This window comes from Sphaerodactylus townsendi, linkage group LG09 (assembly GCF_021028975.2).
Source record: "Sphaerodactylus townsendi isolate TG3544 linkage group LG09, MPM_Stown_v2.3, whole genome shotgun sequence".
NCBI lineage: Eukaryota > Metazoa > Chordata > Lepidosauria > Squamata > Sphaerodactylidae > Sphaerodactylus > Sphaerodactylus townsendi.
Window position 1 is genome coordinate 19,376,019 of NC_059433.1, and position 22,922 is coordinate 19,398,940.

Consider the following 22,922-nt stretch of genomic DNA (forward strand, 5'->3'; position numbering starts at 1 on the left):
CTCTCTCTCTGGTGCCCAAGGGCAACCAGGGCGCTTCCGCCCCACCTGAGACGGGGGTGGGGGAAGAGACCTGCCCGGCCTTCCGCCAACGGCCGGACCCGCGCAGCCACAGCACGTGGCGAGGGGGCCCCAAGAGGGCGTCGGGACGGCCCTCCCCGCTCCCTCCCCCGGCTCCGAACAGCTGCTCCCAAACTGCCGGGGAGTGGCGACCAATAGGCGGAGCGGCCCCGCCCCCTGGGCCGCGAGGAGGGCGGGGCGGAGCAGCCTGAGCTCGGGGAGGTCGAGCCGGCGGCTTTTAGAGGGGAGCCGCTGCCGGGGGCGGGGAGGTGGCCACTCAGTCTCCAGCGGCCGGGCCGTCCGAGCGTCCCTGGTGCGGTCTGCCGAGGGCGGCTTCGGGAAAGGGCGAGAGAGAGGCGCCGCCGCCGCGCGCGATTTGGGAGCGCGGAGGGAAAGTTGGTGGGGCGAAGCGCCGCGGGGTCCGCGCGTCCTGCCGGCCGTCGAGGGGCTCGCTCGGTTGCGCGGCTTTGCCTTGGCCGGGGGAGAGGCGTCGCGTGGAAGATGCACACGACCCAGAAGGACACCACCTACACCAAGATCTTCGTCGGGGGGCTGCCCTACCACACCACCGACTCCAGCCTGCGCAAGTACTTCGAGGTGTTCGGGGAGATCGAGGAAGCCGTCGTCATCACCGACAGGCAGACGGGCAAATCCCGGGGCTACGGATTTGTAAGTGGGGGGGAGGGGGGGGGGGCAACGCGGGGTCGGTGGGGTGACCGCGGTTGCAGAGTTGGGGGGGCCAGTCGAGGCTGAGCCTTGGAGTAGCATGGACTGGCACCCGTTTGCAGTGGGATCCTCGACGGAGAAACCTTACTGATGTGGCTCGAAAGCTTGGACGGGAGGCCATCAAGGAATGCTGTGGAGAGGAGGACAATAGCGAACCACCTCTGGGCAGGGTTTTGCCTTGAAAACCCTACAAGGTGGCTGTAGGTCAGATGGGGCTTGAGGTCGCTTTCCACTGCCATCACCGAATGGCGAGAGATGTCCCTTAACAGTGGCTGTGGTGGTTTTCCGGGCTGTGTGGCCGCGGCCTGGTAGTTTTTGCTCCTGATGTTTCACCCACATCCACAGCTGGCATCTTCAGAGGGATGTCACAGGCAAGTTGTGTTTCCCTCCGTGGCATGCATCTCACCACGACATACCTCTGAAGACGCTGGCCGTGGATGCAGGTGAAATGTGAGCAAAAGCTACCACAGCCACACAGGCTCAGAAAACCCACAACTGTCAGTTGATTCCTGTTGTGAAAGCCTTGGACAGTACATTGTCCCTTTAAAGCTCCGTTATTTATATGTCCAAACCAGATGCGTGCCATGCACTAATAACAATGCTGAATTTAAATACTGTATACTACCCAGTATAGCCCTGACTTGAATAGCCCAGCCTAGCCAGATCTCAGAAGCTAAGCAGGGTCAACCCTGGTTGGTATTTGGATGGGGACCACTGAAGAACACCTGCGTCAAGATGCAGAAACCGGCGGTGACAAACTACCTTTAAACAGCTCTTGCCCTGAAGCGCTACAGAGTCTTCAAAAATTGGCTGTGACTTGATGGTCCTTTCCGCCCCCAAGTCTCATTTACTTCAGTGGCGTTACTCCCTGTTAGGTGTGTTCAGGGTTGTAGCCTATGTTTCCCTTTGACTGGTATGCCCGTTTATGTGGGGGGAAGGGAGGGGGTTGTAATTACCATTAGGATGGAGGAAGGCAGGCGATAGAAAAGGCAGGTAAACTTGGAACGGAAGTAAAATCTTGTTGTGAACAATAGCCTGGAACAAAGCCTGCAAGAATAGTCCTTGGTAGAAGAAATACAAATCTAAGTAAAATTGTAGGATTTTTGGTAAAGTATCCTGTGAAGAGGGCTTCTTATTTTGAGGGATTTCTTCTCTTGAGAAGAGGGGTTGTGGTAGTTTTGCCCTTCACGGGTAGATTTACATAGTAACTCGCATAAGAAAAGTTGCTGGGGAATTTTGGCATCGGCTGGAGCCAGCTGGTGGCAGACTGATATGACCTGTTAGTATTTTTATCAGCGGCACATGCCGCTGTGTAATTGAGTGCTATGTGGCTGCAGAAGTCTGGAAAATTGCCTATGCAGCCTCTGTGATTAATTTAACAAAGAAGCAGGGGCTAAAATTCTAAAATGCAGTGAGCCTGTGAGAGGAACAGCAGGATACAAAACTAATAAATAACGTATTCTTGAAGGCTTTCACGACCGGAATCACTAGGGTGTGGGGGGTTTCCGGGCTGTATGGCCGTGTTCCAGTAGCATTTTCTCCTGACGTTTTGCCTGCCTCTGTGGCTGGCATCTTCTCGTTCCTCTGAAGATGCCAGCCACAGAAGCAGGCGAAACATCTGGAGAAAATGAAGCAGGCGAAACATCTGGAGCCCGGAAACCCCACAATACTCCAATGATGATGATGATGATGATGATGATAATAATAATATTGAAGGCCAACAACCAGCTAAAGATCTGGCAGCTGTGAAATCTACAACAACAATAATAATGATAATGATAATAATAGCGTCTATGGCACAAACCAGCTGAGGTCGTCCCAGTGGTAATCGGCACGCTAGGCGCCATCCCAAAAACACTAGGGCAGCACTTGAAACATCTTCGAATTGACAAAATTAATATCTGTCAAATTCAGAAGGTATCCCTGCTGGGATCCGCACGAATACTACACCGATACATTACAACTTCCTAGGCTTCTGGGTGAGGCTCGAATTGTAATGAAGGCCAACAACCAGCTAAAGATCTGGCAGCTATGAAATCTACAATAATAATAATACATTTTCATTCTAGCAAGGGGAACTGAGAGAGTCTGTCAGAGGAGACATTTGGATTTGCATGTAGGGGATGTAGAAGCTCTTCCAATGGGATAGAATGCATTGGGGCTAATACTTTGCATGGTTTTATTGTCAAGGTGACCATGGCTGACCGAGCTGCTGCAGAAAGAGCTTGCAAGGATCCCAACCCAATCATTGATGGCAGAAAGGCTAATGTGAACCTAGCTTACCTAGGAGCAAAACCAAGAATAATGCAGCCAGGTAAGAAAACGAAATCCCCTACTCTGCCTGCTTGGCTTCTCTTCTCATCAAACAGAGAATTCTCTGCTTTGGGATGCCCAGTTGGAGAATTACCACGCCGAAGTCCAGTGGCCCATTTTAACAAAACGTGTTCCAACAAAGTGTATTCGGGGTTTACTTGTCAGATGCGTGAAGTGTTTATCTCGGGGATCTTTTCTGTGTTTAAAATTACAAGCAACAGAAAGGTGGGAGAGGTTACAAAGAGGGACCAGCCTGAAACAGCAGCTAGTCGGAGAAGTCAGCTTGCGGCCAAAGCTTCTGCAAAGGACACAGCTGAAACAAAAAAGTCCCATCACCCAGTTTCCAAACCTAATCAGCCATTCAGACTTTATTGCTGTAGCCAAAAGGCCACATTCCAAGATAGATCAAAATCATTGGTAAAAATCAAGCCAATCCCACACGTGCCGTTACAAAATGTGTTTAGCGTTTCTGTGGATAGGGCACGTGCAAAAAAAAGAAACCTAATTCTCGATGCTTTTGTTTCGGTTTCTGAATTAAGTGATGATAATGCAAGAAGACTTACAATTTCACGTCAACGTTCCCGAGTGTGCAACATGCATATGATTTCAGTCTAAGCCTTATGTACCAGTGAATTGCTGGACTCCCGCCCACAGTTTCTGCGGATGGGCGTGTTTTTGTTTGTACAAGCCTGCTTTCCCCCACCATTGAAACCCCAAAAGCTCCTCTCAAGGGCTGCTCCCAAGGGATGCGGGTCCATTAAGAACGGGGGTGGGGAAATCAGAGGTCTGTGAGAAGGAGAAATTGTCACCCATCCCCTTACGGGGTGCAAATTATAGGTAGGAGCCAGACTCACACCATGAATGTTTAATATGGCTTGTTTCAAACGTGACATCCGCGCAGTACAGCAAAACGACTTTTTTTAGGCTTTGTGTCTGGATGTACTGGCATAACTGCTTGATTGCTAGAGAGTTTGATTGCTAGAGAGGCGCTACGGAGCCTGAGGTAGAACCTTACGGTTGGGATAATATGACGTATCTGTAGAATATTCCTGTGTGGGACCTTGGGAGTGATTCAGCTGCTGTTAGAAGACAACCATCATCTGGGGGCGGGGGGGGGGGGGGTATTTCTTTCCAGGGGCTTTGTTTGTGCACTTCCTCTTTTGCGGGGGAGGAGCTGTGATGGGAAGGAGGAACGCTCCACTTGATACACAGAACCTCATGCGCAACAGCTGAATGACTTACCCAGCTGTGCATGAGAGGTTTTGCATACTTCCCCCTTATCCCAAGGTGATTCTGGGTCGGTAAAAGGGATCTTAGAAAAGCAGTGGCAGAAGTAGGATAAAAATTTGTTTAATTCCTGATGGTATGGTAATAAAATGTACAATATCATTTTTTCCATCATATTACAAACTTAACGGCATTTAACACTTCAATACAAGTGCACATGATCTAGGATATAACAAGTTGGTGATGTCAGCAGTGAGCCTAAGAGCTCTTTGCTGTCTGTGGCAGGCAAGGTTTTTGTCTGGAATAAGCAGCTGGCAACATGGAATGGCATCCATTTTTTTCAGAGTCCAAAGTCGCATTTTGTATCGACAGAAATTTATTTAGTCAAGGTGACGAGAAAAATAGGCTTTTTTGTTGGCTGCTAAAGGTGGGCTTCATTTGAGTTGGAAGTTAAGCTTGTAACCTGTTTTCAAGTGTTAAAACTCCGTGTTTGAATGCTTTTCCTTTACCACTGAGTTATCACAATCAGCTCCCACATAAAAGGAGCTCCAGGTTTAGCACTTCTGATTTTAGAAAATTAAAAATCAGGGATTATGGGATCTTAGTGAACCAGAGGTGGGATCCAACCAGTTCTCACCACTTCTCTAGGGCCCCTTCCGCACACACAAAATAATGCGTTTTCAAACCACTTTCACAACTGTTTGCAAGTGGATTTTGCCATTCCGCACAGCTTCAAAGAGCATTGAAAGCAGTTTGAAAGTGCATTATTCTGCATGTGCGGAATGAGCCTAGGTTACTGATTTTTTCTGAGTGCCGAGAAGGGGTTACTAAAGCAACCTCCCTGCCCAATAGGGACTGGAGGTGCGTGTATGTGGCAGCGCCACTGTTTGAATCCCACCACCATCGGAACCTGTTATTAAAATTTTTGGATCCCACCACTGTGTGAAGGCTGTATATTCAGTATAGCAATTACAGTATTACTAAGCTCCAATGACTGTATAGCACAAACTTTCAATAGAAAGTCATGGAACGATGTCATGAGTAGCAGGAAACACTTAGGACTAAAGATGGCCAGCATAAAAGTAAATTTATGGTCACCATTTAGTTCAGTGCTAGGAAACTAATTTTCAATAGAATAGTTCTCTTATTCATAGCAAGATCAGGAAATTTTCATAAATTCCATAAATGGATTTGTATGTGGCAAGCAAAATAATTGTTTGTAGGCAATGGCTCGATTCAGACATTTTGCTAAACCATGGTTAAAGAGTTTTAAATTAGACCGCTGTGGTTTATGTTTGGCCAACAAACCACAATCAGAAACCACTAAAGTAGGGTTCTGCAGACCATAGTTCGGCATGATCTCTGAACTCCCGGAGGGCTGCTGTCCAGTGGAGATAGGAGTGATTTAAGGACACTTGCTGAGAGCATGGAAATGAATGCAGTCAAGTAAGTGCTAAAACTGGCCTGGAAAGCCCACAACATCCAGTGGATTCTGGCCATGAAAGCCTTTGATGATACATATGCAATGACCATGGTTTGTCTGTTGTACATTTGAGAGCTCAAATCATAAATGGGTGCTGGACCATGGCTATGCAAAGTTAATTAAGCCCAAGAAATGGCACGAACAAAGTATCACAGTTCTCCTAAATGTGGTTTGGGTCACCATGAACGTGCTCACTACTCCCAACTCTTCTTCGGCATTAATTTTCTCTCTACCCGAAACCTTGGAGAGTCAGAGTAGACTTGCTCTTGAAAAACCAATGGTCTTACTCTGTATACAGCAGCTTCTTGTGTCTCTCCATGTTGGCACTAACAAATCAAGTTAACATTATCTGCATTTTTTTTTTTGTAAATCAGACTCCAAATTCGGATTTAAAAACAGAAACAAGGTTTAATCCTGAGGAAAGCATAATTCAGCACCACGATCAAACCTGTATAGAACAGAGTGGAAATTCATATGAGGGAGAGGTAAAGAGGAAGCTGCGGAGTGTGTTGCGCATAGATTGTATATTAATCAGAAATAATACCTCTCCTGTAGTCTAATATTATTGACAGAGAGAAAAATCTGTACAACTGATCTTATTCACATTATGTGTCCTTCCCTGATTTGTGTATCTTCAAAACAGTATTTATTAGAATTCGTATCAAAACAGTTCTTCTGTGATGTGTTTTGTTCACAGGTTTTGCCTTTGGTGTTCAGCAACTCCATCCAGCATTAATTCAGAGGCCCTTTGGGTAAGTATACCTTAAACTAGTATTTGGAATGGGGGGGGAAACAATAGGGCTGGATCCAGCCAAACTTGTTCACGTTCAGTTTCCCTCTTTCTTTCAGTCTCCATTCCCCACGGGGTTGTGTTTTTTTGCCCATGTACGGTCCACGATCTCCATTGTAAAATTTCAGTGGTTAGGGGGAGCATCCCCTCCACGTTTTCACCAGTCGAAAAGCTGGTTGGATCCAATCCATAATGTGTATGTATCAATGGCTTCCGAGGTGATTGCTGACTGGTAATGAAATCATTTTTTTTTTCACATTTCCAGATTTAAAAATGCCATCACTTACCTGATAATTCTCTTAATAATCACTAGAGATGAGTCAAGTGATGTGAGACGCATGCTTTCCACAAGCAGGCCAATGCTGCTAAGATCATGTGGTAAAAACAAGACAGGTGTACGCTCTCTCACATGCTCTCTCTTTTTTTAGTAAGCAAGCCACTGTGTGCCCCATTTCAGTATTTTTCCTCCAACTTGACCCAATGTTATTTATCTCTTTCTAATCTGACAGGGATCGTTTACAGTTAAGATAACTGATGAGAAGGATATGATGATAAGAGGTGGAATAGTTCTGTTTGGAATTAAACTCTGTAACCAGTAGACTCAAAACACACAAACGAGCTAAAATGGTGATTAACGATGCATGTATGTTTTTTTTCTATATAGTCAATAGATACCCGTGTGCTTTTTTTTTTCATTTATTACAGTAATGAAGTGGTGTTGATAGCTAAACTGTGTGCTTTTATTTAATTGAAAGAGCTGTAGTGAAAAGTTTTTGTTTTTTTTCGTTTTTGGTGGTCTTTGGTTTTTGTTGGGCAGTGTTGACGTTGCCATGGGGAGCAAAAGGGCCTTTTTATTTTCTTGCTTCCGAGCTGTAGCCTGTGATTTCTTTTTTTTTAACCATACTTTGTAGTGAGTGCTAAATTTGTGTGACTTTTTGATTTCTTTTTTGAAAAAAAGAAAAATCAACTCATTGCTTGCATGTTACAGTTTGGTTTTTGTTCTTTGGGAAGGGTGTGGAGCTCTGTATTAACAATGTGCGTCCACTTGTACTTTCCAATTAGAGGCTTTAAGAAAAACCTATCAAATTTAATGTGCATTGTTTCCTTTAAAAATGGGTCTTGCTCCTAAATTAGTCTGGGTTTTAAATAAGTTGAGTGTAAAAGTAGGAGGTGAAGTCTGCTTGAATTTTGCTGACAGTAACTGCCTTTGTAATACTTGCTGGTCGAAATGTGTTAGAAAATGTTTTTAAAAGGAAGCAAGGTGAATCGTCGTAGGATGCGCATTTATTTGTTAAGAATAGCTTTGAGACACTATATGATTATCATGAGAAAACTGATAGCTATTCCACTATAACTTGTCGTGTATCCTTGTAATTCGAAAACAAACCAGGGAGGGTGTATGTTAAGTGGAAGGATGGCAAGGCAAGCGACCTTTGAACCTTCTACCTCTAGCCATTTTTCCACTGGAAAGGGTATGCTCTTATATCCAGAGGCTTAGGGTGAAAGCAGCCAATGTGGATTGGGGGGGGGTCAGCTGGAAGGGAAAGGGTTAAGTAGCCTTCCTTCCCTCACTCCTGTAGAAGTTTCTTTAGGTTTTGCAGTCTGTTCAGATGAAAGAGACAAGAGATCATCGTCAAAGGGACTTGCAGCGGGAAAGGAACTTGCAAAGGGACTTGATTTTATAATGGTGGCCCAAATCACAGTGGACTTCTAAAGTGCTTCCTGACAGCCACTTACATGGGCAGTCAACTCTGTTTTGCTTTTCTTTTGTATATGTAGAGCCACTTGGTTTTCTAAGGGGAAAAAGAATAGCTTGTGACTGGGGTATTCCTCCCACGTTCACTAGGGATTGCTGGACTGAACAAAACTTCAACATTAGACTACTTTACAGCTGTACTGCAGGCTACTATGCAATCTGAAAGATACTTAGATGGAACTCGGTTCTTGAAACTGATGTGATGTGGTTAAAATTCGTTCCCTCGAATGTTCAGTCTGTTCTGTCATTCAGATTAGGATTAAGCTTTCAGTTCTCTTGAATTCTAATACTCAATTTAATTGGGTTCAGATTACAACTTTTACTCATTCCTCCCTCCCCCAATCTCCTTTATTTTGGAGTAAACCAAGTTTAAAGTCATGTGTTGGGCTGGACTGTTACTGGATGAATGAAGTAGGGTTTTCTTTGACATGTATATTCATTTTAAGACAATCATCCATTTTGTAAAATATTGTTCATAAAAGTTAATTGCTTTTCTATTACCTTGTGATGTGCAGCCGCAGTTGCATTTTTTAAAAAACAAAAAACATCTCTCCAAAGCCCTTTTTCAGAAACATTCTTTTAAATATATTTGAGGATTGATTTGTTTAGTCAATTTCTATCCCGCCCTTTAACTACATCCCAGTATAAATGTAATGGCCCACCAGTGCTAATATATGAGGAACTAGAGCTAATGAATGCTAGGAAGATCAATTAGGTCCTAAAGTGGCCACTTCCAAATACTTTACCGTTTTGGTGTTACCTCAAAGTATCACACTCAACGTGATGTAGCGGTTAAGAGCAGTTAGATTCTAATCTGGAGAACCCGGTTTGATTCCCCACTGTTTCATATGAACAGTGGACTCTTATCTGGTGAAATGGATTTGTTTCCCCGCTCCCACACACAAAGCCTGCTGGGTGACTTTGGGCTAGTCATGGTTCTCTCAGAACTCTCTCAGTCCCACCACCCTCACAAAGTGTCTGTTGTAGAGGGAGGAAAAGGAGTTTGTAAGCCTCTTTGAGTCTCCTAACAGGAGAGTAAGGTGGGGTATAAATCCAAACTCTACTTCTTGTTCTTCTTCTTTATGAATTGGCTCATCTCTGTTCCTGTGGTGAAACTGTTGTTTTTAAGTAGGAGGAGCTGCTTACACTTCTCCAATATTACTGCAGAAGAACCGGCATCTTGCTCCCAGCTGATCTGCTGTGATATTTTAAGCTGCTTCTTCCTCGCCCGGTGATGCATAATTCAAAAACGCTTGCTTAAACCATCTCTTGGAAAAAGTAACATAACTAGAATGTTGGCTGAGTCCCTGTAATTTTGTGTGTCAGAGACCCATTTTAAAATAGTGGACTGTGATGTAATGGGGTACACATTGAAGGACACGTTGCTGTTTGCATATTTTAGGCAGTCCATGACACTTGCCACAATCACTAGCAGTTCAAGGTAAGGGGAGTCTCTTGGGCAAGCACCAGGTCATTACTGAACCATGGGGTGACACCACATCACGAAGTTTACTAGGCATGTATTTACGACAGGGTGTCCAACTCCTGGTGCATGGCCAGCAGGGGCTGATGGGAATTGTCGTCCATGAACATCTGAAGCGCCAAAGTCGGACATATCTGATTTATGGGGTGGTTTGCCATTGCCTTCCTATACCTATACTTTACCCCCAACAAGCTGGGTAATTTTACCAATCTCGAGTGGATGGAAAGCCAAGTCAACCTTAAGCTGGCTTCCTTCCTCAACCTGATGTCTATTGAAACTGAACTCTAGTCGTGGGCAGATCTTTAGCTGCAACACTGCAGCTGACCACTCTGCACCACAGGGCTCCTGTCATTAGCAATGCTCTTTACTCTGCAGGCCGCTGTCTCATGTAACCTCTTATTCCTATGATATTGTTCACAATCTGTCTTCCGTAATGAAGGGTAGGTGGGGAGTGGTTGTATGGTTCAGTCAGTTCACTGAAAAGAACTACTGTGTTTGCTTTTTTGCTCCATTCCAGGTCAGTGTGTGCTTGCTGAAATGTGCTACTAAACCCCCATCCCTTCTCTCTTATTGTCAAATTGGTGTCAACACACCATGTAAGCTAGCCCGTTTGGTAATATTTTCATTATTACTTCCTGGGATTCGGTTGTTCATAACAGGAGATTCGAATGGCGTATTTTCAGTGTAGCTGCTGCTTTGATACATGTCTGCAATTGCTGAGAGATTTTTTTTTTCCCACGGCCCCAAAGACATAAATGAAATGGCTGGTTAGAATTGCAGAATGATACCGAGTCAAGAGTGCCAAGAAGTTCTCTGAAATAGTATCAGTGGTGGGATTCAAATAATTTACCAACTGGTTGTTTACAAGCACCATTTTAACAACCGGTTCTGCTGAAGTGGTGCAAACCTGCTGAATCCCACCACTGAGTAGTTGTGTGATAAGGAACTGCAGAGTTCTAGAAGATGGATAAAACTTGGGCCAGTGTGTTAACAAAGAGCTAGTTTGCAGTTTTTGAAAATAAGGCTACAGTCTAATTGTCTGAGGCGCCTATGAGTAAGCCCAGGAATAAAATGCAATTTACTTATCAGAACATAGGCGTAGAGTTTCCTCTCAGAGTTGCTGGTGAAATGGTTTTGCAATTGAAGTGGAGTGACTGAAAGTCTAAGATTTGCTTTTCACTCACTGCATGCCTCACATTCCGCACTATCAGCAGCGACCGTTTTGAACCCTTAATTATGGCTATCTGTAATTCTACTAGAAATCTCTCTTCTTCCATTTGTCTGAGTCCTCATTCAGCTCGCACCAGGAATGCTTCCGACACTGGTCAGCAATAAAGGAGTATCCAGTCAGCCTCCTCTGGTGGTATTAAGCAGTTAAAGAGGTTGAACGGTGTTTAATTTCATGATTAAACTCATGGTTAACGTTAAGCACTTGGGAAGCTTAGCGCATGGAAATGAAACTGGGAGAGGAAAAGTCAAAATGCAGTAGAGAGGGGATACGCAAAGAATTCGGCAAAATAAATAAGTAATGAAGTTTATTCAGGGCCTCAACCCGGAGTACAAGAAAAAACCCTCATTAAGAATTTACTCCAAAAGCATCATTGTTGTTGAAGATCTGGTTATCTTTCCGTTTTCAGTGTTCTGTGTGTCATGCAGTTGTGGTCACAGTTTAGACATGACAGAATACCTTGGATGTTACATTAATAAATCTGAGGTATTGTCAGGTTCATTGTTTCCCCGTCCCACTGTCCTTCCTACTCTTCGCGTGAGCAGATCAATTTTGTGACAGACCATCAGAGGTGGAGTGCTCACGGCGACATGTGGGGGTCACATGTCCCCAGGTACATGCTAGCTGGTCACGGAGGGGGGCATTCCTCCCCCCGGCGCCAGCCTGGCGAGGTGGGGCCAAGAGGTGCCCGGCGGCCCAGCCAGGTAAGTGGGACATGGGGGGGGCACTCAGAGCAGGTTTTGCCCCAGGCACATTCCCCCCCCCACGCCTCTGTAAACTATAGTTTGTTGTTATATCTGCACCATAAACCATGGTTTCCCCTAAAAGGTGGTATTTGAATCTTGTGCAAAGAGACCCAAGTGTCTCTTCAGTTTTCTCTTGTTCACAGAGTCAACCTGTCTTTAGGCCTGAACCATGAAGCTATTAACCGTATGTACGGTTCAGCATTGACTGTAGTGATTCTTGGCTTGCATGGGTTAAGATAAATCATTGGCTAATATAGCTGGTATACTGCACATGTGTAACTTCTGAGTAAATATTCAAAGGAATGGACTGAATGGCTGCAACCCAATATTAGAAGGGAGTCTGTTGTGGGTTTTCTGGGTTGTACGTCCGTGTTCCAGTAGCATTTTCTCCCGACGTTTCGCCTGCATCTGTGGTTGACATCTTCAGAGATCCTCTGAAGATGCCAGCCATAGATGCAGGCGAAACGTCAGGAGAAAATGCAACTGGAACACGGCCGTACAACCCGGTAAACCCACAACACCCTAGCGATTCCAGCCGTGAAAGCCTTTGACAATATATTAGAAGGGAGTTCTATTGAAATTGATGAAACATATTTATCCTGTGTTGGTGGATTTTCTGTGCTTGTTTCTTATGTACCCAGATAAAAAAGAAAATGATTTACAGTTATTAAGGGAGTGCATTCGGATATGCCAGACCCCGCCCCCCAAAAAGCTGTCTTGGCTTTTTTCTGCTTTTATTTTGGCGGGGGGAAAGAGGCACCAATTTAGTGGAGCCCAAAAGGCAAAGCAGAAAAAGCCTTTTAAAAACTTTTTTTCAGGCCCATTATTTTTACAGGACTGGTGTGGGTGGGTGGTGGGGGGAGGTTAAGGTGGAGCCACCAAATCTTACAGGAACCTCTGAGTTTGGTGAAGACTGGTCAGTGGGCCCAATTTTATGGGGCCCATCCGCTACCTTAAAATATCCCCCTCCCTAGAGCTCAACAAAGTTTTCCCATTAATATAGGAGCTGTTTTCTTTACTTTTAAAAGGAATGACTCCATATTATCCTATGGCAGTGGTGGCGAACCTTTGGCACTCCAGATGTTATGGACTACAATTCCCATCAGCCCCTGCCAGCATGGCCAATTGACCATGCTGGCAGAGAACTGATGGGAATTGTAGTCCATAACATCTGAGTGCCAAAGGTTCGCCAATTATCGGAAACCTCTATAAGTGGGGGAATATTTCCAGAGCTCGAGTGGGGCAGTTTTCGGTAGATTAGGCACGTACAAAATTTTCATTGCCACTGCAGGTGCCTTTCCTTCTGAGAATCCCCAAGCTTGGTGAAGATTGGGTCAGGAGGCTCAATTTTGTGGGCCTCCAAATAGAAGAGAGACACCTGCAGCTCTACTAAAAAAAAAAAATAGGTGCTTCTGCCTTGCAAAACATCACCACCACGAACTCTAGAAAGATTTGCCATATGGTAACTTTTAAAGGGAACAGCTCCAATGTTAGTTAATGGGAAGTCTTTGTGGGACACTGGGGGGCTATTTTTAAAGGGAGAGGCACCAAATTTTCACCATAGCTGCTGGTGCCTGTCCTCGCAAGAATCTCCAAGGCTCGTGAAGATTAGGGTAAGAGTCCGATAATAAGGGCCCCCCAAATTTGTCTCCATTGTTTCCAAGGCTGGACAGCTGGGGCACCCATGAAACCGCCTAATGTAATCTTCACAAACCTTGGGGATTCTTGTGAGGAGTGTTATTTGAAGCTGTGCTCCAAATTTGGTGGCTCTGCCTCAAAAAACCACCCCCGAGGCCCTGCAAATATTTCCCATAGGGTTCCATAGACCTGAAAATGTTTAGATATTTGAAAAAAGTGCGGGAGGGGGAGCATATCAGTAGGAGGATTTTTCCTTTTTTATTTTCCCAAAAAAACTTTGAGTCTATTAAACCCAAATCGAAAAATACCGGGGGGGGGGGGGGTTGGTGCATACCCCTATCAATTTATGAACAGTGCCGCTGCTGTCACCATGATACACTAAACGATACTTTAGCTTAAAACACTCTTTTGGCAATCAAACAAAAGATAGCTCAGCAGCATAATGCAGAAAAGAGGCTTTACCCTTTTGACCTTTTTAAAAATATATATATATATATATATTTATATTTATTTATTGAAATTTTCAAGATGATAATTACGTACAAACGAAACTTCAAATAACGTTAAAATATGCCTCTAAAGCACATATGCTTACTCCAACTTAGGAGTTAATGTATTCACTCATCATATTCCAGTCGACTTAGACTTCAGCCAATCGTTATAACAAGTCACGGAACTTAAATCATACATCAACTACTAGCCTATTGCATTAGGTTGATTTTAACATACTATATACAAATTTATTCTACAAGTAATATGAAAAAGAAAGGCATGTGAGTTTTACAATATTACACTTATAAACAGTTAGTTTAGGATTGTCCCCCCAAAAATCTTTCAGTGGTGACCAATCTTCTTGTGGGTCCTTAAGTCTATTAAACCCAAATCTGGAAAAAAAAAACGGGGAAAAAAATTGGTGCATACCCCTAACAATTTATGAACAGCGCTGCTGTTGTCACCGTTACACACTAAACGATACTTTAGTTTAAAACACTCTTTTGGCAATCAAATAAAAGATAGCTCAGCAGCATAATGGGTAGAAAGAGGCTTTACTCTTTTGACCTTGATGGGTATAAAAAAAGCTTGCATTACGGTATCATGACAATCTCTGCATGCTGGCCTTTCCAGCAGATGGAAATATACTTTGGCCTTATAAAGTCATTTTACTCTGCTGGAAGCTGTTGTCGCATGACAGACGATCAAAAATAGACCCACTGCAGCCTGCCTTGTCAATCACCATGTGCGAAATGGCATAATGGGGGACGGATAGACCGCAAGCAGTGCATGCGTGTTGGAGACTGGGGGTGGGGGGAGGTTTCCTAAAGGGATAATGTTCCATAATTTCCCCCACCTGTTCATTTCTTGGTTTAAAAAGAAAAAAGTTGCGACAGATTAAGTCAGCAACACATTCCTTTATCTGTCCAGATTTTTTTTATTTTAACAAGAAAGATACAAGTGTTCTTAAAAATCAGACAGTGCTTCTCTGGCACAGAGAAAGAGATAAAAGCCTGCAGCTCTACTAAGCAGGCTACTATAAGCTTTACATGATTTTTAAAAGACCTCCCTATTTGGCAAAAGCAATCCTTGGAAATTAACTTTTGTAGTGAAATTATACAGAAATGTGGTCTGTCAAAAATGGTTATTTGGTTTATAGCTTTTTTTTCCCTGTCAAATGACAGCGAAGAGTTTTGAGGACTAGAGATGTTCAGAGGTGGTTTGCTGTTGCCTATCTCTGGGTAATGCCCCTGGTATTCATTGCAGGTCTTCCATCCAAATACTTGCCAGGGTCGAATCCAAGCGTGACTGGCCCAAAGTAACTCAGCAAGTTTCCATGGCATAGTGGAGATTCAAACCTGGGTTTTCCAGATCCTAATCCATCACTATACCATGCTGGCTCTCAACCATTGCAACTAGAAAGCATACATTATTACTAAGCCCAACTTTAGCACAGAAGAATCTCAACAAAAAAACCCGCGGGCAGCCCCATCCACAAAGCTGTACGCTCAGCCGTATCACTGCAGCTCTCTTGGCCTGCCAATTCAAAAGAGAAGCTCCTGGCGTAGGGAGACTAGAAAAGTCAGCCTCCCCATCACCAGGGAGTCTCTTTGGCAGTGGTGAGTGAACTCTTGGTTTCTCCATAGCAGGATTCATAATGGACTGTTTCCATCAGCCCCTGCCAGCATGGCCAATTGGGGGGCTGATGGAAATTGTAGTCCATAACATCTGGAGTCCATAACATCAGGGACTGATGGGAATTGTAGTCCATAACATCTGGAGTGCCAAAGGTTCGCCACCACAGCTCTATGGGCTGCAGTGGACTTACACTAGCCAAAAGGCTGGCTTAAGTCCTGACTGTGGCTTGCTGGCATCCTAGCAAAGGCTGGGACGGATCTGACTAACGTTGGCTCTGTCATGGTCCATTACCACAGCGGCAGGGGCCCTGAGACGCTGGCACCATGTTCGGCGCTGCATTCCAGCACTTTGTTCCAGCACTGGGGTGGGGCTGTGGCGGCTGCACACCAGCAAAATCGCCCCTCAGTGGGGGGGGGGGGGAGCAAATCCATCGCCACACTGCTCACAGAAGCAGATTCAGCCTTCCCCCTCCTTTGGACGGGGCTCTTAATTTATCACTTTAAAATATGATAGAATTTTAATTAAAAAAAACTTTTTGATATATAAAATTTATTATTTTGCTATACTCTGCCCCCATTCTCCCCCCGCCAGCATAATTCTTACACATCACAGTTCTCTTAGCCAGAATAGCACATAAGAACATAAGAACTAGCCTGCTGGATCAGACCAGAGTCCATCTAGTTCAGGGATTTAGGGAACCCGTTTCTCTCAGCCTAGGGAACTACAATTCCCATCAGCCTCCTCACTCAGCATGGCCACAATTGGCCATGCTGAGAAACCCAGAGGTTGATGGGAATTGTAGTTCCGAACATCCTGGAGAGCCGCAGGTTCCCCTACCCCCTGATCTAGTCAAGCACTCAGCTGCTGCTCGCAGTGGCCCACCAGGTGCCTTTGGGAGCTCACGTGCAGGATGTGAAAGCAATGGCCTTCTGCTGCTGCTGCTGCTCCTGAGCACCTGGTCTGCTAAGGCATTTGCAATCTGAGATCAAGGAGGATCAAGATTGGTAGCCATAGATCGAAATTAGATTCTTAATACTTTTAAGTTTTTGAGTTAGGAACATTAGGTGATGAATTGCTAAACAAGTATTTCTTTTAAAATATTATGAAAGGCAGCTGCTCAACACACTTCAAGTAAATATGTTCTTAGTTGGCAACTTGAAAGCTGAAACTAATTTTCAAAATTTAAACACTTAAAATAAATCTTAACCATGTTTTACTTAGGGTGGACAGGTAGAGCTGTGCAGCAGCTGGGGGAAAATCGACTTTAGACGTTTGCATGAAAGTTTGAAATGTTTCTTCTGCATCTGGAGATGTGTGTGTATGGGGGGAGGATCTCCTTAGAACTCTGAGCTATGTTGGGTGAAAGTTTGACTTTTTGTATAGCTTCATCTGCAAGTCGAAGCACTGACAATTCTACCGCTCATGAAACCAGATGATTTAGGCCGGAGTAACTCTGCATAGTCCCGATCTTGATAGCCCAGGCTAACCCGCTCCCGTCAGATCCATGAAGCTAAGCAGTCAGCCCAGGTCAATATTTAAACGGGAGACCATCAAGGAATACCAGAATTGTTAGACAGAGGCAAGCAATGGCAAACATCTCAGAAGATTGCTTGCCTTGAAAACCGTTTGGTCTTGCCGTAAGTCGACTGCAACTTGATTTTTTTTTAAAAAAAAACACCCTCTGCATAGAATGACACTGTTTCCGTTTCTTTATGGTATAATGGAATAAGGAATTATTAATATGTATGCATATTTTTAACAAGAAGAGGGGACTGAGAGCTGGAGTGACCTGGCAACTAAAAGGTATAAGCTGGGAAATGCCTGGGTCACATCTCACCTAAGCTATATAATTGCTTGTCGGTCTTAGGACAGTGGCCTTTAACTGTTCCAGATCTGGGATCCGCTTTCAACCTCAGGTGGCATTATGGGGCCTGATAAGGTGCAAGCATGTCATGTGAGAGGAAGGGGAGGAGACCAAGTCTCTAAAACACTCATCTCTTTTTTTAAAAAAAGAGTCCATTAAGAACATAAGAACAAGCCAGCTGGATCAGACCAGAGTCCATCTAGTCCAGCTCTCTGCTACTCGCAGTGGCCTACCAGGTGCCTTTGGGAGCTCACATGCAGGAGGTGAGATCAATGGCCTTCTGCGGCTTTTGCTCCCGAGCACCTGGACTGTTAAGGCATTTGCAATCTCAGATCAAAGAGGAACAAGATTGGTAGCCATTGTCGGGTGACTTTGCCACATCTCTATTGCTCCTCTCAACATGTATGCAAAGAACGACAGAAGGCATGCGGTTCTTGCTCTTTAACACGTGCTAGCAACAAGTCCTTCTAACATTTTTTTCCTTTAAAAAATGCCATCTTTACTGGGGATTATAGCAGGTTCCACAACCCACCTGAGAGTCCTGACCCATGAGTTGAAGATCGCAGCTTCTCTGCTTCACCTCTGCCTACCATATGGGAATAATAATAATGATACTGATCTGCTTTACAGTGCTTCTGTAAGCATTACTGACAGAATGTACATGAAGCATTTTGAACATTCAAAGCACTACACGAACGCTGTGTTGTTGTTGTTATTATTGTGATGTGACAGCATTGCTGCAGGTTTTGTGCTTCTGAGCACCTAAAAAAAGAAGCAACGTTTCACAGTGTGGAGGATATTCAAGTATGTATTTGCAAGCAGTGGTTTTTTTCCCCTCCCTCAAAATATATTTCTGCTTCTGTTAAGCACTAGATCTACGTGACTATAACCCAGCACCCAGTTCTCTCCACCCCTTCCCAAGTATGTCTTACATAGAAGTAAACAACCTAGCACAAGGCAGACGCCCCATTGAGCTGATATGTGGCAACAGGTTTGACCTTCATGACCTTGTAACTTCTTCAGAAGTGTGATGCACACCTACCCAGGGGATCACTGTTATGAATTTTAATAGCATCTGTGTAGCTTTCCCTTCAATGGCCTTTTGTGACAGAGTGAATTGCACTACAGTTCGTTTGAGAAGAGTGATTCTTGCTGTGTTTACCACACTTGTGAACTTCTATTTTAAACTCCTTTGTCGCCTGTGGTTTTTATTTTTTATTTTTAATAAGGTTGACTGAGGTTGCAGAGGAATTAATGTGTGCTGAGTCTGCATAGCGATTTAAGTAGGGTTGCCACGATATACAACTTCTTTTTATTTCCCCAGACCAGTATATTTTTTGCGAAGTGGGTAATTCAGTCAGATGAGCAGAAAAAAATCTCGGGAAAGTTCAAGTAGAACATTTTCCAAACAACACCTTGCATAGTTACAAAACTGTATTGTGACTTGTGGGACTCAGAATTTTGTCAACATTTGGTGGATTAGGAAGTATCGGGAGAAAATGGTGGCTTGTACATCATGTTAAATTCTGTATTCCCCACCTCAAGCAGTTGGAATAAATGAGATTTTTCTTTTCATGGGTCCTTTAAATCTTTCATCTGCCAAGGCCCCTGTAACTGTCTCAAAATTAGTACTGGTGCAGTTTCATGGAGTTTTAAGATCGTTGCTGTTAAGTCAGCACCGACACAACATAGTTGTCTTTCTCGTAACAGCGGTTCCTAGAACGGTCAATTTGCCTATTGAAACTAGTTATTGTGGCAACCCTATGCATATAACAACAACTAAATTTTGAGTTTGTTTTTTAGTTCTGAACTGGGATGCAACGCTTTTATTTGTGATGTCTAACTTTGTCTTCCGTTTCTCAACAGGATCCCTGCCCACTATGTCTATCCCCAGGCTTTTGTGCAACCAGGAGTAGTCATTCCGCATGTCCAACCGACCGCAGCTGCTGCCTCCACTACGCCTTACCTTGACTACACCGGAGCTGCCTATGCCCAGTATTCAGCCGCTGCAGCGGCGGCGGCGGCAGCAGCCTATGACCAGTATCCTTACGCAGCATCCCCGGCTGCTGCAGGCTATGTCGCTGCTGGGGGTTATGGCTACGCAGTCCAGCAGCCAATCACTGCAGCGGCGCCTGGGACAGCTGCAGCAGCCGCTGCTGCCTTTGGCCAATATCAGCCTCAACAGCTGCAGACCGATCGCATGCAATAACGGGTTGACTTGTGAAGGAAATTTTCTCTCCTTTAAATTCTGCTCGTAATTACCTTCCAGCCTTCCAATAGAAATAGTTTCGAAAGAAGCAGTTAACCTTAACTACTCCAGCTTTAAGGAAAGTTACAATGCAATAGAGTGTTACACACACATACACACACACAATATTCCACTGTCTCTGTACGGTATGCATCCATACCAGGGGTAGTATTGTAAAGTGGGTATCGTAACAGTTTCAAGTATGAGCTTGGGCCATCGTCCTATTGTGAAAGGATGGCAGAAGCTAACAAATCGAATCTTTAATTTTAAAAAGGAAAAAAAAAACAGGAAAAAGAAAATATCAGGGAAAAAATATCCAGGTGGGCAGTACATGTAGCCTGTATCAAGTTGAAGGTGGTGATTATTTAAATGTCGAAAGCACCGGGCTTTCGTCGTAGCTTTTTCACTACGGCCTACAGAACTTTAAATAAGTTTTTTAGAAAAATATATTATTATTATTATTATTCTTGCGATCTCATAATGGGCATCAAACAAACGAAGGAACGTGGCCTTTTGGGGAAAGGGTGGACAGGCACCAAAGTCTGCCTTCTGTATGAATGGAACTATGGAGCAAGTGGTGTGGAATTAATGGGCGCAACAGCTGTGCAGACAGTCAGTAACACAGACCGTTCTGGAAGAGAACACATCACTTGTGCTCGTTTCATGAGCTTGTCACATTCTAATCTCCTCTCCCCCCCGTCCTGTTTCACTTTTAGGAAACTTTGACTGCTAGTGTCAGCTATTCCGATTCTGAAATAGGATCAGCTCTTTACTACAAACAGCCTCTTCTTTTTATTTATTGTTTCTATTCATGGCTTTGAGAATAAAGGCAGGAAGAAATTTGCTGATTTAAAACCTTTTAAGAACTGTGTTGAGGGATTTGGGGAGGGACGATTGATATGCAATTTAATGCCTATTTAAAGTATTTATTAGCAAAACGTTAAGTTTTTTTTTCACGAGACAACTTGTTGAGACTGCAGTTCTTCGAGGATTAATGCTATTGTGCCTTAATTGTGATGCTATTTAAAATATATATATATGTATTTATTTTGAAAGTTGTACAATGCTGCACTCTCAAGAGAACAACTTTAGATGTGAAACTGTAAAATTATGTATTCATCTCATGGTATAAATTATTTAGTAGATTTAGCAGTAGTATATGAAATATTAACCTAATTGACTAAAGATGCTGACATAAGTTTTATTTAAATCCAAGCAAGTACACCTTTTGCGATGGTACTTCTAACACTCCTTTTTTAAAAGGTTTTGATCTTTAAAATGCTCATTTCTTGCTTCTCCCTCTCTTACCTTGGTCCTAAACCCTTGGAAGAAAACCCTAAACCCTTTCTTCTCTTGGAAGAAAGCATTATTGATTTCCATATAAGTGGGTACCAGTTAAGGTTTGGGCAATACATTTAATAATACTCCACACTCTTGCTCAGGAGAAAGGCCTTATGGGTACATTCCTGGTGTGGAGTGAAGGTGAATCTGGTAACAGGCTTCAGTAATTACATCTGCAAATAGGAACCGCCATAGTTAGATGAAGGGTATAAACTAGGCAGTTCACCCAGTTAACATGGTTCCTGTTCACAGATCTTTCTGAACACCACGAGACTAGAACACAATAACAGCTCCTAGGCTGTAACAGTAGCATGGAATTAGGCCTAAGTCCCACTGATCTTGCTCAGACTTACTCCCAAATAGGTAAGTGAAAGACTGGTTCTTACATGCATTATATGGAAACAGATTCCATATTTTAATCCATGTAGCGTGTCTAGGGGTGAGGTCTCAGTGTTCTTTCTTCCAAATCACAAATGAGTAGTTTTCACTTTCATCTCTGTCTACATTGACTTTTATTCCTTTGCTAGGAATTCTGCTGCTTTTACATTGTCCTGTGAAACTACAATAACTTGGGATTTTTTTTCCCTGAACAAAAATGGAATTCAATATTTTACACTGTATTGGAATCTTTTTATACTTGAACAATTTAATACAAGGGAAAGTCAGGATAACATTTTTATGGACTTTTATTCGATGTTACTGGATTTATTTTAAGTATTTGGATACTAGCCAGTGTTACATAAGGTAGATAACATGACTTTCACATGCATGTTATTTATTATGTATATTGCCTTATAATGTTTCAGATCTTCTACTCTATATACTTGTATTAAAAATCTTTCCAAAAAAAAAGGTTGAATCCAGTTTATTTACAACTGTGCCAGGAACAGACTGTTACCGTATTAGGATGCGAAGACCAACTGATTAAACTGGGCAATGTTATCTATGTTCCGTTTTAAGGTTTAAATGAGCACTTGATTGATTTAGTGCTTTTGTACCTTGCCTTTCTACCCATGTGGGACCCAACGTGGCTTATAAGACTTTAAAAATAAAAACAAGACTAAAATAAAGACAAGATAATCAGGGCTGCAACAAGTATAAATGACTTTTCTTTTTTTGCGTGCTGTTGGAGATCGAGAGGGGGGGGGGATGATGGCAAAGTGTTGAAACTGTTTTGCAGATGGTCTGGGTTTCTCTTGCAAGTGATGCTTCGCTGGAGGTCAATATATACAGCGCAGCCAACAATCGCTGTGAGGTCCAGTTTTTTCTCTAGTAGACCATAGTCTTGAAATGGGCCTCTTTCCACTGTAAGACAATCCAAGTCCTTACCTCAGTCCATCTGATGGTCCTCTCGCTTAGCATAATACATAATTAACTTGTGGAATCTATAATGGCTTGGTGTAGTAATAGGCACATGGATGTGTGAATCTAGAAAAAGGAGTAAAGAGTTTTGATTTATATGCAGCCTAAGGAGACGCAAAGGGGCTTGCAAATTCCTATCCCTCTCCCCACAACAGACACCCTGTGAGGTTGGCGGGACTGAAAGAGTTCCGAAGAACTGTGACTAGCCCAAGGTCACCCAGCAGGAATGTAGGAGTGTGGAAACAAATCTAGTTCACCAGATAAGAGTCCACCGCTCATGTGGAAATCAAATTGGTTCTCCAGATTAGAACCCACTATTCTTAACCGCTATATCAGGCTGACTCTCCCGAGCTTTGATGGATCCAGACAAATCCAATGGCTATTTGCCCTGGTAGCTTACAATTAATAACAGTGAGAGGATTTTATTCCTATTGCTGACAGCTGATACTGTGAGCATTACAACATTTCAAACGTCACGGAAGAATGTATTGTACCAGTGGTTAAACCATAGAAGTTGTTCACTAAGTATT

The 22,922-nt window shown here is 43.6% G+C and overlaps 1 protein-coding gene across 1 annotated transcript; it reads left to right on the forward strand.

The window, feature by feature from the left end:
* Positions 1-313: 313 nt before the first annotated feature.
* Positions 314-22,126, forward strand: RBM24 (RNA binding motif protein 24). The gene is made up of 4 exons (XM_048507814.1): positions 314-726; positions 2,974-3,097; positions 6,504-6,558; positions 19,308-22,126. Exons 1-4 carry the CDS (start codon positions 559-561, stop codon positions 19,648-19,650), a joined length of 690 nt encoding a protein of 229 aa, XP_048363771.1. The 5' UTR covers positions 314-558; the 3' UTR covers positions 19,651-22,126.
* The last annotated feature ends 796 nt before the right edge of the window (positions 22,127-22,922 follow it).